Source organism: Danio rerio, chromosome 5, assembly GCF_052040795.2.
Source record: "Danio rerio strain M-AB ecotype USA chromosome 5, GRCz13ab, whole genome shotgun sequence".
NCBI lineage: Eukaryota > Metazoa > Chordata > Actinopteri > Cypriniformes > Danionidae > Danio > Danio rerio.
Window position 1 is genome coordinate 40,092,398 of NC_141025.1, and position 13,218 is coordinate 40,105,615.

A 13,218-nucleotide genomic window follows, 5' to 3' on the forward strand; every position below is an offset into this window, starting at 1 on the left:
TTTACAATGTGTGTGTGTGTGTGTGTGTGTCTGCAGAAGTAAAGTGCCACGAGGACTGTCTGACATGCTCTGGCACACCGGATCACTGTGCCAGCTGTCGAGACCCTTCTGCCCTGCTAATGAACGGACGCTGTCTGCAGGCCTGTCCTCAAGGCTTTTTCGCTCAGGGCAAGGTTTGTGCAGGTAGAGACACACTTTTCTTTTTGTATTTTGCAGGTGTACTCCTGCAACCCTTGCTCCATTTTGTTTAATAAATTGTTGTTCAACTTGTGGTTTATTTAAGTGGAGAATTAGAGCTCACGCAGGAAAAATACACATTTAAAAAAAACGTCATAAAAAATAAGTTTTGTAATTCAAATCTATAGACACAAATTAATACTAAAAGATAAAGTATGACCATAGACCATTGGATATTTTCTTTCCATTGGGCTGAACAAACGCTTGTTTTTAAGCCTAAAAAGGCCAATTTATTTGTCATTCCAAAGCATCTTTACAAAATGTTCACATTATTACGTTATAGTCGAAGTCAGAAAGGTGTTGAGTATACATTGGACAGTAAATCGGTCAAGCATATACATAGTTAACCTGCATTTATGTATTTTTTTTAATGAAATCATCTGATCAAAGCCTCTAAATCCACAAATGCATACAAATGTTTTTGTCTGTAGCATATTCATTCATTCATTCATTCATTAAGTCATGTTAGCGTAGCCTCTAAATACGGAAGTCAGATTGCAAATAGTATCTTCTATTACATTTTGAACTGAAATTCTTCAAACTAAAAACTGTTTATGTTTATGTTATGTACCTGTCTATGTTTATCATATGCATTATTATTCACATATTAGCAATTTGCGTGTAGATAGTGCTAGCTGTTCACTGGCTAATTTCCAGATTTGATCAATGAGTACGTTCACATAGACACCAATAATCCGATTTTAATGTGATCAAGACAATATTCTGATTAGAGTCTACCATTTAAACAGTGATTTTTGCTTAATTTAATGCGATTAAGGTTATAATCGGACTAAACAGAAATTGAATTAATACATGTGAAGTAGGCCAGTTTTAGACGCATTCATGAAGTACAGTAAACACCTTAATCAAACTAGTGTACCACCATTGTGTAGGATTTTCACCAAATTTTGCGACAGGATAGTATATACACATGAGGCTGTACACCGCGAAATGTGAAGGTTTTTTTTTCCAGCAGTTCATACTCGCATCTATTATCTCATTTGTCACGGGGGCATGCGTGAAATGTTTCTGAATGAAAGTGAAAGCTCCAAACTGCAGTCACATTTGACAAATGAAAAAACTCCCCAAATCACATAAAATTCCGGAGGTAATGTGGATAGCGTGCTTACGCAATAACATTAATCTATCTATGTGCTATAACTTGTAAAACGGAATCATGAAAGGAGCATTTAAAAAGCAACTCATGTAAACACCATCATATTATTGTCTTGTTCAGATTAAGGCAAATAATTCAATTACTGATGTAAATGTAAATGTAGTCACTGTCTAAAGGATTCACAGCCACTTCACCATTTATGAATGAACAGATGCAGTCTTTAGTGTTTTCTTTTTCTCACAGGGCATAGTTTGTGCAAATACAAACAAACTTTTTTATTTATTTTTTTAAATGTATTTTGCAGTTGTACTTCTGCAGCCCACGCATGTGTTCTTGAATGAACTGCCATTCACTTTATCCTCCTCATTCCTTTTTTCTACTAGACACTTAATTTTTACACCATGGTATTTGAAATCCTCAAAACGCCCTCTGCTTTGGGTTAAGTCCTTAAATAGCTAATCCTATAGCTTTGTTGGCATATGTGTCAGTGTTTATTCTCGCTCTATATGTGGATGTGCATATACATGCATATGAGTAATGTTTGTCACAGCGATTTCAACAAGTCAAAACACAGACCTAGGATCCTACACTGGAATTCCCCCCTTATACTTTAGCTGGCTGCAGCATCATTGAACGAATTTCTTATAGTCAGTTATTTAGGTCAAGATACTGCAGATGGAATAGTGTTAAAAATAAGAATTGTGGTTCTAAATCTGAAAACATGAGCATTGCTTGATTTCAGGATCTTGTTTAAACAAATTTATTTTAGACATATTAAGGTGTCACTGTTTTTTTCTTTTCTTTTTTTTTCAAACAGACAGAAAAATAATACATTTGCACATTTATCTTAGCATAATTGGACAAATTTCTTATAGTTACTTTTATGGCAAAATACTGCAAATGGTGAAATTAATATACAAATAATTGGCTAATTTGCATATATTTCTAGCACAGAAATCTGAACCTTGTATGAATTCAGGTTATTTTTTTTACATTAAAATAAGTCATATTTTGGGTGGAATTTTATTTTATCTCTTCATAATGCTAACAGAGAGAACAAAAAACATTGACAATCAACATTTGTTGTAGGATGAAAGGTTGTATACAATCAGGCAAATTATGTGTGAACAATCATTCAGAACACAGATATGACTAAAACCGTGAAGTTTGGTGTATTTAAATGCTTCTGAAGAGATTTAAAGTTCAGTGTAAGAGAAAACAATCATTATGAGAAAACAGCCTTTGAAATATGCTCTGTAATTGAAATCTACACAAACAAATTGATAAAGAGCAACAGAGGAGTATTTTGAAAGCTTTCTTTCAATTTAAATCATTTGCAAAAAGCCCAAAAATGTCAAATTGACAGGCGCATGTTTCGCCTTGAACTCTTACACATGATTTCATGTTTTTGTGTTCTGCTTTTTCATATTATTTTAGTATTACAGTCACAAACTGTATCCCCCCAACCCGTATCACCCTTGTGTTTCTGTTTTTCTGCCAGCCTGCCAGCCGTCATGTGCCACCTGTGAGAATGACTTTGAATGCACAGCGTGCGGTGGGTCGTTTCTGCTCAGTGGCAGGCAGTGTGTGGCCACCTGTGAGAGAGGTCTGTTTCAGGCCCACACACACTGCCTCAGTAAGTCAACTGCTGTTTACACTTCATTCCCTTTTATTGTCTTGACTTTCTGTGATGCTGTTTACTTCTGCTGCTTTGTTGTTGTTTACATACCAGTGTTAAAGAAAGTGCATCTACAGTGTTGTGACAGCAGGTAGCTGAACAGAAAAGATGGCAGTAATGCTTTGACAACATGGTTTCAATGCTTTTGTGGAGCTACTATAAATAAATGTTGCGCCAAAATCTGTAATGTCTATTGTACAAATATAAAATGTTCTATGGCAAGTATATACTGTACAGTGCATCCGGAAAATATTCATAGTGCTTTTTATGTTACAGCCTTATTCCAAAATGGATTAAATTCATTTATTTCCTCACAGTTCCTTACACAATACCCCATAATGACAATGTGAAAAAAAGTTTTTGAAATTGTTGCAAATTTATTAAAAATAAAAAAAAACTAAAAAATCACATGTACATAAGTATTCACAGCCTTTGCCGTGAAGCTCTACATCGAGCTCAGGTACATTCTGTTTCCACAAATCATTGTTGAAATGTTTCAGCAGCTTAATTGGAGTTCACCTGTGGTAAATTCAGTTGATTGGACATGATTTGAAAAGGCATACATCTGTCTATACAAGGTCCCGGGGTTGACAGTGCATGCCAAAGCACAAACCAAGCATGAAGACAAAGGAATTGTATGTAGACCTCAGAGACAGGGTTGTCACGAGGCACAAGACCGGAGAAGGTTACAGAAACATTTCTGCTGCTCTGAAAGTTCCAATAACCACACTGGCCTCCATCATCTGTAATTGGAAGATGTTTGGAACCACCATGACTCTTCCTAGAGCTGGCCGGCCATCTAAGCTGAGTGATTGGGGGAGAAAGTCCTTAGTCAGGGAGGTGATCAATAACCCGATGGTTACTATGTCTGAGCTCTTCTGTGAAGAGAGGAGAACCTTACAGAAGGACAACTATCTGTGCAGCAATCTACTAATCAGACCTGTATTGTTTGAGTGGCCAAACGGAAGCTGCTCCCCACCTGGAATTTGCCAAAAGGAAGGACTCTCAGACCTACTGAAACAAAGTTCTCTGGTCTGATGAGGCATTGGTGTTGGAAGCATCATGCTGTAGGGATGTTTTTCAGCTGCAGGAACTGGAAGACAAGTCAGGATAGGGGGAAAGATGAAGACAGCAATGCCTGCTTCAGAGTGCTCTTGACCACAGACTGGGGCGATGGTTCATACACCAGCAGGAGGATGACCCAAAACACACTGCCAAAATATCAATGGAGTGGTTTCACAACAACTCGGTGAATGACCTTAAGTGGCCCAGCCAGAGCCCAGACCTAAATCCTATTAAACATCTCTGGAGAGATCTAAATATGGCTGTACACCTTTGCTTCCCATCCAACCTGATAAATCTTGAGAGGTACTGCAAAGAGGAATGGGCGAAAATTCCCAAACACAGGTGTGCCAAGCTTGTGGCATCATATTCAAAAAGACTTGAGGTTGTAATTGCTGCTAAATGTGCATCAAAAAAGTATTGAGTACTTGAGTACTGATGGTGTTTAACCATCTAATTATGTACAAATTGGACGATTTACTCATGCAAGGCATGTCCGATGTGAAGGCCCAATATATAATGCCCAATTATTAGTTAATTAGTGAGACTAATAGTGGATGTCTATGTAGATCCCAGTATGCAAATGGGAAAACTATGTAAAAAAGCACTGTTGTTTGGATGAGAGATTAAGGCAAAAGTTCTGACTCTCTGTGGTCAATATAAATGGCCTCTTAATAATCCCCATTCTTCGAATGGCTCTGCCACCCTCTATATGCTGTGGTGAATCTGCTGGAGCCTTTGTGCTGTGACTACCATCACATTATCAAAGTGGATTCTGTAGTGAATTACAAACCTGTTTAAATTCCTCATTCATCAATTCTTTCAGATTAAGCTTCATTTACTTCCCTGGTAACCAAAAGTGCCACAGATTACATTTAGATTTTTAATTCCTGTTGTACAACATTTTGCGTAACTCTAAAAGGTCAATTTGGCCTTTGCTATTAAAGCCAGATGGAGCATTATTGCACCTGCAGTGCTTTCACTCCTTGCATAAGAATCAACCTTAAGACGTGTGTACCTGGTGCCTTGTCAAGCCTCCTGACTCTAGCAATCCAATCTGGAGGGAATCACGCATTAGTGGCCTGCTAACTGGTCTGTGACTGGGAGCACTAGACTATACGGCAATTACTGCAGTCCCCGCTCTCATTCAATTTCACACTTTAATAAGCCTCTCCCACAGATTGGACAGTATTGTTCTACAAGAGACAAGATGGAGACCAAATATCCAGCTTAGATTGAGCATGTTATGGTGGATTTATCAAGAATGAGTCTTAGTGGGCGACTGAATGTGGATAGCTTTAATTTGGTCAAGTTGTTTTGTTTTACATTCTGACTGAGTACAAATGCAAACCTGTTGAAGTTAATACTGTTTGTTAGCTAGAAATGTGGGAGGCCTTAAGATGTTCCTTTATCCTCAAAGTGGCCCTTGATTATGATTTCACTTTTTTAACTTTACTTTATAATGTTGCTGTTTGAGCCTATAACATCTGCAAATGGTACAATGCTCAAGGTTCAGTTCAAATGTAGATATTTTATATTACAGAAAGGGATAGTTCAACCAAACGTAAAATTCTGTCTTCATTTCCTCAATCTTCGCTTGTCACAAACCTGTTTAATTTTTTTTTCTGTTGAACACAAAACAGTTATTTCAAGTTATTTTGGAAAAATTCTGAAAACCTTCTGCCATCGACTTCTATAGTGTTTGTCAATGGAAGCAAAGAGCATAGAATCACCAAGAGGTGACACTCTAGTGCAATTTGTGAAACCGCCACTAGATGGCGCGGCGCGCATTTTGGAATGAAAACTCTGATAGAACAACAGCATATTATAAGTCTGTAAAATAAACTGTTAAAAGTGCTGCAAATTGTGATAGTAAGTGTTTTGTCATCTTTCAGGTTGTATCTCAGCTTTAATGTGCTTTTTAGATAAATAAATTAAAAACAAAGCAGCTGCTTGCCATCACGACAGCAATAAGATATAATGGACAGTCGATCACTTTCATTCCAAAATGGCGGAATCCGGGGCTGTTGCTGGGTGCTGCTTTTGCAATGTAACATTCTATTGAGTGTCACCTCTTGGTCATTCTATAAGGTCTTTGATGGAAGTCAATGGTTACAGTTTAAAAAAAGCCTTTTTCAAAACATCTTATTTTGAGTTCAACAGAAAAAAGTAAAGTTATAAAGTTATGGAACCATTCGAGAGAGAGAGTAGAATGAATAAATGTTCATTTTTGGATGAACTATCCCTTTAAAGCCAACCGCACAACAAACATGGGTACTGTAGGGACTAAAAAGAGCTTCTTCCTGAGTTTAGCTGATTAAAATGTCACTATGATCTGCTTATAAAGATATATCATGCTGTAGCACGCACCAGTTGTAATTCTGGCTCCTTTCTTTTAATATAATGTACAACTCGACATATATTTACATCAAATATTAACTCAGTGGTAAAGTTATGCTCATGAGATACCTCACTTGTTCATTAGAAAAAAAGTACAATAGTGTCATATGCTTTAAAGCCTTGCTGGTTAAACATTATATTCATGTGTTGCTATGCACTTTTTTTTCTGAGTCCACTTCTTATTGTTCTATAATTGTCAAAACCACATGAGATATACATATAATCACATTTGGTTATTGTGTCTAAAGTGAAGGTAATCAGTAAAGAGTACCAATCTTAAAGTGACAGCAGATTAATGAATAAACATGCTGCCTTTGTGGAATAAATCACCTAAAAAATGTATTCAGTCAATATTTCCTCACTCTGATGATGTCCCAGATCTGTATTAATTACTTAATGAACGCTAAGGAAGACATATTGAAGAATGTGAGACCAAAAAGTTGCTACCTGTAGTAGAAAAAAATACTGTGCAAGTCAGTGGGGAGCAGCAACTATTGGGTTTCCCGGTACTATTCATTTATTCATTTACTTTTTGGCTTAGTCCCTTTATTAATCTGGGGTCGCCACAGGGGAATAAACCGCCAACTTATCCAGCATATGTTTTACGCTGCGGATGCCCTTCAAGCAACCCATCCCTGGGAAACATCCATACACATTTTTTCGCACTCATACACTACGGAAAATTTAGCATACCCAATTCACCTGTACCGCATGCCTTTGGACTGTGCGGGAAACCGGAGCATCCTGAGGAAACCCATGCAAATGCAAGGAGAACATGCTAATTCTACACAGAAACGCCAACTGACCCAGAAACGCCAACAGGCTCGAATCAGCAACCTTTTTGCTGTGGGGCCACTGTGTTGCCCTCCCAGTACCATATTATTATTTAAAATATCTTATGTTTAGTATAAGGAAAAAAAACTCATTCAGGTTTAAAACAACTTTTTAGTGAGCAAATGATGACTTATTTATTTATTTATTTTTTTGATCAACTCTCCTTTTAATGTTAGTAAAACAACACACCATTTATTTTTTTTTGTTTATTAAATGCTCCTAAATACACCCACTGTACCTAAAATATAAACAGCTGTTTATTTTATTTGTATAGTATATGTGTTTGTAATGTGAATCGTTGTTCTTTATTTTATCTTTATTATTTAAAAAATATATGATAAAGATATTAATCTTTGCCCATTTTGACCTGAATGTCTGCCATTCTTTTTTTATTATTTATTTTGTTACTGAATTTGTTTTTAAAATAAGAAAATTTGTTTGGCTGTAGGTGGTACAGTGGCTCAGTGGTTAGCCTCACAGCAAAAAGTTTGCTGGTTCAAGTCCAGACTGGCTCAGTTGGCATTTCTATGGGAAGTTTATGTTCTCCCTGTGTTTGTGTGGGTTTCTTCTGGATGCTCCAATTTCCCCCATAGTCCAAAGACATGTGCCATAAGTGAATTAGGTAAAGCAAAATAGCCTGTAGTGTGTGTGTGTGTGTGTGTGTGTGTGTGTGTGTGTGTGTGTGTGTGTGTGTGTGTGTGGGTGTGTCTGTATGGGTTTTTTCCAGTACTGGGTTGCAGCTGGAAGGGCATCTGCTGCGTAAAAAAACATATTGCCAAAATAGTTGGCGGTCCATTCCGCTGTGGCGACCCCTGATAAAAGGGACTAAGCCCAAGGAAAATGAATAAATGAGTTTGGCTGTACTGCTCAGACAATTTTAAAATAGTAAAACCAATATCACAAGCAATCAAGATAATAATTGTGAATTGGGATGTTCATGACAAACATTGTAATCTCCTATTTTAGCCATATCACCAACACACAATTTACATAAACCTTCCTCACAAGCATTATATTTCCTCTAAAATGACTACACAGTGTGTCAATTAGAAGACTCATGACCAACTGACCAATCAAAGCCTATTGTGCATTTCTGAGGGAGCAGGTTCAGGGAAAGGGAGGAGAAACAGTGAGAATAAAGGTAAAATAATTGAGAAAAAAAAAAAATAAAAAAAAAAAAAAAAATATATATATATATATATATATATATATATATATATATATATATATATATATATATATATATATATATATATATATATGAACATGTTACAATGCAACCCATAAACACAATCAACCCCCCAAAATAGCACCCCTCTGCCATTTTTTTTTTTTTCTAATTTCCAAAGGCATTATAATTGCATGTTTTGTTTATTATATCTTATATAACACTTTCATTACTATATTCATTGTACATGACACTACTTGGCTATCTTGAAATGTATACTTTCACATCAGCACCTATCAAGAATTCTTGCAAAACTTTAAAGAGTTTTGCTGACAGACGTTCCCAAGTGTGCTGTCACAAATTTTTCTCGTACACAGAGCTTTTCCAAACCCACTAGACATGGTTACCTACGTCTCTTGTTCACACTTTGTTGTTGGCTGTCAAAATATTTGGTCCTATTCCAGCTTCTCAGGGTTCTGGGCCAGTTTGGTGCCAGTTTGTGTGAGAGTTTGTGGAGAGGTGCCATGTAGAAGCGTGAATGTTGTACAGCGGGCGTCGTGCCCAGACTCCTGCTTTAATCCCGAGCACTAGATTCACAAAAAGAATGTGAGAAGGTGTCTTGTGACCTCATTGCTGCACAGCATAATTAGAGACTGCTTTAACAGATTCACAGGTGTTCATTGCAACTTAAATTGTACTGAAACTGTTATGTGTGAACTGTTTATCATTGCACAGTGCCCAGTATAAAGGAGTACACCATGACATTTTCCCCTAAAGAAATTAAATGAATTCTTTCTAAAAACTTGATAGTTGGTTTCACATTACATTAGTCAGTGCTAAAGGCAAAATTAGAATGATTCTAACAAAATATTTTAAGATCATAGTGCAAAAGTAAGTACACCTACAATAGCATAGAACATTGAATAAAATTGTATTTCTTGCCTTACTGCAAGAAGATCGCTGGTTTGATTCTCGGCTGGGTCAGTTGGCGTTTCTGTGTGGAGTTTGCATGTTCTCCCCATGTTGGCGTGGGTTTCCTCCGGTTGCTCTGGTTTCCCCCACAAGTCCAAAGACATGTGGTATTGGTGAATTACGTAAGCTACATTGTCCATAGTGTATGTGTGAGAATGAGAGTGTATGGATATTTCCTGGTACTGGGTTGCTGCTGGAAGGGCATCCGCTAAAACATATGCTGAATAAGTTGGCAGTCCATTCTGTTGTGGCGACCCCAGATTAATAACGGGACTAAGCCGAAAATGATTGAATGAATGACTGAATAAAAGCATGAATAAAAAAATAAATGCAAACAAAATATTACATGTTAGCTGGGACTAATTTCAGAGGCTGCATCCTCTTAAAGATGCATATGAAGGGCTTTTTTTTTTTTAAATCGAAGGATCTTTAAATGCAGGCTAAAAATTTGTAATCCTTTCCCAGGTAATGAAAGACACAACCGGTGGATCCGTTGTGACCTCGAACATCCCAAAACTCATTGTGTGCTGCTAACGGCTGGACGTTTTTTAAAAGAAAACTCAGGATTAAATGAATTAGGTTTTGTTTTACTTAAATATCTAAACACATGTTGAAAAACAAAAAGAAAATGACATACAGTCTTACTTAAAAGGAATTTTACAGACAGTTTACATTTTTATGTGTACATGTATGGATCGAAGGAAAGCTTTTGTAAGCCTTGTTTTGCCTTCAGATCACTTAAAATAAGTTTTAAAATCACTTTAAAAAAAAAACCATTACAATTTTTTTACCACTTATTAACAGCAGCTGTTACAGTTGCTAGATGATGAGATCTTACCTCTGTAGGCTGGATCATCTTATTTCAAAATGCTCGATTCGGCCTGTGTGGAGTTTGAAGGTCTTTGAAGTCTGCATCCTTCTGAGGCAGCTTTAGTTGTAGGGTGTAAAAAAAATTATATGAATTAATATAAATATTTATATTACCACGTCTTTTGAAATGTGGTGTACTATGGGCTCTATTTTAATTGTAATAATCTAAATGCAAAGTCTATAGCGCATAGCGCAAAATCATTAAGATCGTGTCTGAATCCACTTTTGCTATTTTAATAAAAATAGGAAAAATAGGCTCTGCATATTTTAGTTGTGTTGCACCACGGCACATTTGGTATTTACAAGGCGGACTTTGTACATGGAAAAACGGAACCATTTACTAGCCAGAAAACAGTTAAACAGACCATCTGCAGCATGAGGTTAAAGAACAAGCCTCCTCCATTCGGCCTCTTTACTTTCTCTTTACTTTACTTTTAACTTTACTCCTTTTGTGAATAAGGAAGCTGTACGCTGTAAGCTGAAGTGTTGCACGCACTCCACTAAAGACATCCATTAGCCTACATATTTAATTTCGTTTGTTAAGTGCGAAGATTTGTTTCAAAACTATTTCTAAATTCAGTTCTAATTTCCCGCAAACAAATAAATGATCAGTAATAATGAAGTGTGGTCAAAAAACACACATTCTCCAAAAAACAACAGATGAACAAATCTAAACTTGTTTTTATGAAACAAATATAAATATGCATATAATAAAAAATACTGCTAATAATAATAGTATTATAATAAATGTGAAGGCATGGAGGTAGTGGTTTTTATATTTATGTAGAAAATAATATTTTTTGTAACATTTTAATCCTTTAATTATTTTTTTCATATATTTGTGTATTGCTGTACATCCTGTGTGTATTAAGCAATGTGTGTTTTGGACCTGCATAGATAGTGCTCTGCACTGAACTTTAGACCAGCTTTCAGTTGTTCAACGGCGCGGCCTATTTAATTTAATTTCATTTTTGTGTCGGCTTAGTCCCTTTATTAATCCGGGGTCGCCACAGCGGAATGAACCGCCAACTTATCCAGCAAGTTTTTATGCAGCGGATACCCTTCCAGCCGCAACCCATCTCTGGGAAACATCCACACACACATTCACACACACACTACGGACAATTTAGCCTAACCAATTCACCTGTACCGCATGTCTTTGGACTGTGGGGGAAACCAGAGCACCCGGACGAAACCCACGCGAAGGCAGGGAGAACATGCAAACTCCACACAGAAACACCAACTGAGCCAAGGTTCGACCCAGCGACTTTCTTGCTGTGAGGCGACAGCACTTCCTACTGCGCCACTGCCTCGCCGGCGGTCTATTTCATTTTCAACGCACCAGCAATGCACCTTAACACACCTCCTTTTTAGAACGGAACACCCACAAGTCTACAAAGTGGTGCAAATGGATTTGCTATTTAAACAACATGGCGCAAAACCTGAAAATTAGGGTTGCACTGGTCACAACAAAGGTAACAATGTAACAAAGGTAACAACAAATCACGCCAAACAGGTCTTGCGCCTTTTTGCGCCAGATGTATAATAGGACCCTAGTTGTTTTAATATAGAATAACAACATAGAGTAACGTTCGAGGTTACAGAAGTAACCCTTCGTTCCCCGAGGAGGGGAACGGAAGTGCCATGAATGGGAGGATTCGGATCAGAAGCCGCTTATCTGGAGAGTATTGAACGGGCCAATGAATGAAATTAATTGGCAGCGTAAGCTTGCGCAGGTGTGCGACATCTGCAATTATCTCAGCATATAAGCACACCTGAAGCCAGCAGACGCCATCCTTTTAAGCTGAAGAGACTTTCAAACAGCTAAGGGACAGTCATCATGGCGACGGAATATGGCACTTCCGTTCCCCTCCTCGGGGAACGAAGGGTTACTTCTGTAACCTCGAACGTTCCCCTTCGGTTGGGGAACTTCAGTGCCATGAATGGGAGAATATGGAAAGCGCCATAATGACTGCACCTTACCAACACCCCCGATGAGGAGATAGTCAAGCAAGCGTGACGCACCCACATCATGGGGGGCGCGGTCCTCCAACGTGTCCCTGGCCCTAATTTATCCTACTTCAATAGAAGTTTTACGGATTTAGATATATTTTTTGGGAAGTCGTGAGCATCTAGATAATTCTAGGAAATACGACAGTACGTTGGGAAGCGTGCAATCCCGATAGGGAGGTCGCTGCGGAGGCCATCCGTTACCCAAGGGGGGGATAGATGGCAGAATTTACCTATGGACTAGCCCTAAAAAGGGGGAGTACGCATAGCAAAAGAGTGGTTAGCGGAGAGGGAAGACACGGGTCCACCCAGGGGGGGGACTTAACCGTGGCAGAATAAGCATATGGGATCGCCTAGTGGGGATCACGCATAGCAGGCACCTATACCCAAAACGCGGGCTGACCAGCGGGCAGACCTACAACGTAGTGGGCCAGCAAGTGACTCATCCGCTGAGTCAGTGCTGGGGGCCACGGAGGAATCTGCAGGGCTCACCTGACGGGGAACTTTACTGACAGATAAAAAAGGCGCACGTACCTCCGTGTTAGGGAGAATGGCGCCGCAAGCGTGTTTCAACACCCTACCGAGTTGTCTCCTCAATCACCAAAGGGTTACCTAATACCCTTGAGGAAACCGGCTCCACTCGCAGATTGTAAAACCTTGCAAATGTGTTGGGTGTCGCCCAGCCCGCAGCTCTACAGATGTCTGTTAGAGAGGCGCCGCGTGCACACGCCCAAGAGGATGCAACGCTCCGAGTGGAGTGTGCACGAACTCCCGGGGGACACGGCTGCCCTGCTGCCGACCGCCATAACAGACAAAGAGCTGCTCAGATGATCTAAAATTCTGAGTACGGTCCACATAAATGCGCAGAGC

The 13,218-nt window shown here is 38.6% G+C and overlaps 1 protein-coding gene across 1 annotated transcript in view; it reads left to right on the forward strand.

Annotated features, from left to right (window-relative positions):
* fras1 (Fraser extracellular matrix complex subunit 1) overlaps positions 1–13,218 on the forward strand; it is a gene marked incomplete at its 5' end in the record, with an annotated part of 190,295 nt that overhangs the window by 27,746 nt on the left and 149,331 nt on the right. The window contains 2 exon segments of the mRNA NM_001130840.1: positions 37–183; positions 2,856–2,990. Coding sequence (NP_001124312.1) covers positions 37–183; positions 2,856–2,990 — 282 coding nt within the window.